This window comes from Austrofundulus limnaeus, unplaced genomic scaffold (assembly GCF_001266775.1).
Source record: "Austrofundulus limnaeus strain Quisiro unplaced genomic scaffold, Austrofundulus_limnaeus-1.0 Scaffold2, whole genome shotgun sequence".
Taxonomy (NCBI): Eukaryota; Metazoa; Chordata; class Actinopteri; order Cyprinodontiformes; family Rivulidae; genus Austrofundulus; species Austrofundulus limnaeus.
The window spans coordinates 5,372,602-5,376,149 of NW_013952404.1; the positions used below are offsets into that span (position 1 = coordinate 5,372,602).

The window sequence follows — 3,548 nt, forward strand, 5'->3', positions numbered from 1 at the left end:
GAAGGGGCGAGGAACGCAAATCAGAAATGATTTTTCTTTTCATTTATATTTTTCATAACGTCACAACTTTTTCAAAATTGGGATTGTAGTTTAAGTTTTGAATACATTTTACTAAAAGGAAATCTATAAAATGTACCAAAATAAGTGATTTTGCAGAGGAAAAAACATACACTTACTTATTTGTGAGCTGCGCAATATTTACCTTTTTTAAAAGCTTTAATGTGTTTGCAAATTTATACAAAAGAGCAAGTTTCACATTTATTAAAAGGTTTCTAAAAGCTAAAAATTTGAGGTGCTAATTGCTTTTTATTTGGTTAAAGTGACATGATGGTACTTTTATAGTTTGTGGAGTGCCTCTACTTCAACATCTCAGTATTTATATGGTAGTTTTTTTTAATTATTATTTGTATTTTACTCAACTTTCTAGGGCAAGTCTTTAACAGGAAAGCGCCTGACAGGCCTGATGCAGTCATCTTGACACAGCCTGTCCTGGAGGGGGATCGCTGGACCCTGTTGGTGGGGGGACAGCCTCACAGGGGCTCAGACAGTGGAGCTGTGGCGAACAGGTCAGCTGTGGAGCCTCCCGAACACTGACCCGAGGTCTGCTGTCGGACTGGTAGTGCARCGCCAGGCCCGCCGGGGTGAACACCCCAAACGGAACCACTGAGGAGAAGACGATGGCTACAAGAGGAACCTCAGCTAACAGAACCGCACGGCATGCAGCATCCGGACAGAGGCTGCTTCCTCTTCATCACTTCAGTGGCAAACTTAAACTTAGGCTTGACTAAAATGATTGGTTTTCTTTTTTTTATTTTTTTTTATTTGTGTTGACAAATGCTCCTTTTAAATTGAAGAAAATGATCCAAAATTAGCCATTCCAAACTTCAACCAAAATCCAACACAAATCAGCTTCATGTACATCTCTGATCCCCAAAGGCAACAAGCAATAAAACMATTCTGCAACATTTTTAATCCCTTAGAATTAAGTCCAACCTCTTTTTATATTCTTGAAATTTCTGTTTTCTGTTTTTTTAAGAYGTAACAAGTCAAACAGTCAACACAGTCCGCAGTTATAAAAACAAAACCACGTTTTATCCCTCATGTTTTCTGCAATCACGTCTACAGACCTGATTTTCAAGGTGTAATTTTTCAAGCTTCACTACATTCCAGAATCAGGCATAAGGGCTTAATGTAGCAACCATACTGCACTGTTGCATGTTTCATCTGAACGTCTAAGTAAGCGTTTCTACAACAAAGACGGGTTTGGCTCTCGCAACGCCCGAGCGTCGACTTACAAAGTTACCAGAAAAATAAATCGACTCCAAAAGTCTGTGTGAATACCTTAGAGGCCTAAGAAAAAAAAAAGTGGCACRGTGTGAATTATTGTGATTTGAGCTTTTAGATTAGGTGAAATTACAGTCCACACTAAGTCTCCTACTATAGATTAGTGCTTAAAGTTTTCAGTGCCATAGAGTGGTGGGGTCCACCTGTATGACTCACTGGACCAGCAGCAGTGTGTGACAGAGCTCCATCCTGCTGTGTTCACACCGTCATGAATGATAATCTGAAGTGGTTGATCATCCAAGGCTTGTTGGGATTATTTAAGTTCTGTTTACTGCATGGATATCACATCCTTAATTTTGTCAAACCAATGTCCGATGCTGTCTTTTCTTTTGGTCTACTAATCGTTACGTGTTTTTTGAATATGGAAAATGGTGCATGCTGGACCATGTGGAGCATGGATGAACTCAGCGGCACACATCCTGAACTGGAGCACGTTTTGTAGGCGAACGGACATGGAAGCTCTGGAGTGGGAAGTCGTGCTGCGTGTTGCACACAGAGGCCTCTCTGCTCCACTGTGGCTGCTACCTTCTGCACACAGGAAGTGCTGCAAGTTTCTCCTCTCACAGCTCCTCCATGTGGCCACTCACTGCTACAGTGACACCGCTGAATGATCCTCATCTGTCAGTTTCTAGTAATTACTTCAATGCACTGTACAGGTCATACTGCAAACCATTATTAATGTTCTAAACAAGTAACCTCTTAAATATAAAAGGTAGAGAGATGCTTAACTTGAGTCTGTGTACCAAATGTTACAAAGACAGTAACATTATGTRCCAAGTGCATTGTAAATTTAAACTGGTTACAATTTATTATCCAAAAAAGCACACTTTATTATTCTTATTCTTATTATATGGGCACATTACTATGCATGTCACATATTCAGGGCATTTTGTGCTTTTAGTTTCTCAATCAGCAAGATAACTACTGGCACTGTAAAACACTCAAGCACCTGCTGTCCATTCATGGGTCCCAAATAATAAACTCTCTGGACCTGTCTGCTGGCGTTTGTTGTTCTGAGTCACGACTCAAAAGAAGTCAGTTTGTCTCCTCGGGCTCTACGACAAGAAAAAGGAGTGAACATAGATATTACTGTAAAACTTATAAAATATATAAAAAAGGTAACTTGAGATCTGTGAGAAAACAGGTGAAAAACATTTTCTATTGACTGTTCTCTCTTCAGGGGTCGCCACAGTGACTCATCCTCCTCCATGTCCTCTCTTACTGCATCCATCTCCTCTGTCTTTCCTCTAGCAGCTGCATCTCTAACATCCTTCTAAAGATCCAAATGAACAGCCAGAAAGCAGAAAGATGAGAACATTGGCAGAGTTTCTATACTTATAARACAGCAAAGCCCACAGGAGCACATTTTAAAAGTCTTTTACAGAATATCACCTGACACTTCAGAGGAAAAAAAAAGAGTAAATCTTTATTGATACTTTAAATCTTTTATTACTCCACTAAACAACTTCGTCCAGCTTATTTTTTTAAACTGGAACAGTACTGTAGCTTGTAAAAAATTTGCAGACTCAAATTTGACAATGAGCTAAAAGTACTTTTCCCTTTTTGTTTTTTTAAATAATCATGTAAAAATTTAGCCTGTTAGCCTGTGGAGCTAACCCAAATTAAGTATTGCTCTTGAACCTTTTGGAGTAAATCCACAAGCCTAGTCTCTAGGTACAGCTATCAATCTGAAATTTTTTTTTACTTTATGAGTCATAATTTTTGTAATTATAACTAGTATTTAGTTATTGAAGTTAAAATACACTGTAACCATCATTTTTTTAATTTCCAAAGCTACATATTGGCCACACAGCTGTGGTGTCAGACACTTTAWGCCAACTCGTGAAAATTTCAGACATGTTGACGATATAACAAAWATCAACTAGAAGTCTCATTTAGGCATGTACACTGTACTGCTAATAAACTGATAACAATGTATAATGTTTATTAATAATTTAGACAAAAACATTTCATAAGTTGGCATAAGTTGTCTAAAACATTTAAGTGCGACAGGGCCTTCAGAGCTGATTGGCCGATTCTAGTCGATAAATCGTGTACCACTGACAGGTGGGACATGAGGGGCTTGCCACACATTTTGGGCTCTGGAGAGTCTATAAATGAACCCAGTTGGTCAAAAGAGGTGTCAATCAAAAGAAGACCAACAATTGAATCATTTGAACAACCTATTMTGCAAATTCAAAGTC

At 38.5% G+C, this 3,548-nt stretch overlaps 1 protein-coding gene across 2 annotated transcripts in view; it reads left to right on the plus strand.

Moving 5' to 3' along the window:
• LOC106520284 (regulator of G-protein signaling 6) overlaps positions 1-2,340 on the plus strand; it is a 48,122-nt gene extending 45,782 nt beyond the window's left edge. For both annotated transcript variants that reach the window (XM_014012281.1, XM_014012291.1), the window contains one exon: positions 428-2,340. In XM_014012281.1, coding sequence (XP_013867735.1) covers positions 428-478 — 51 coding nt within the window. In that variant the 3' untranslated portion in view covers positions 479-2,340. The remainder of the gene's footprint in view (positions 1-427) is intronic.
• Positions 2,341-3,548: the final 1,208 nt, after the last annotated feature.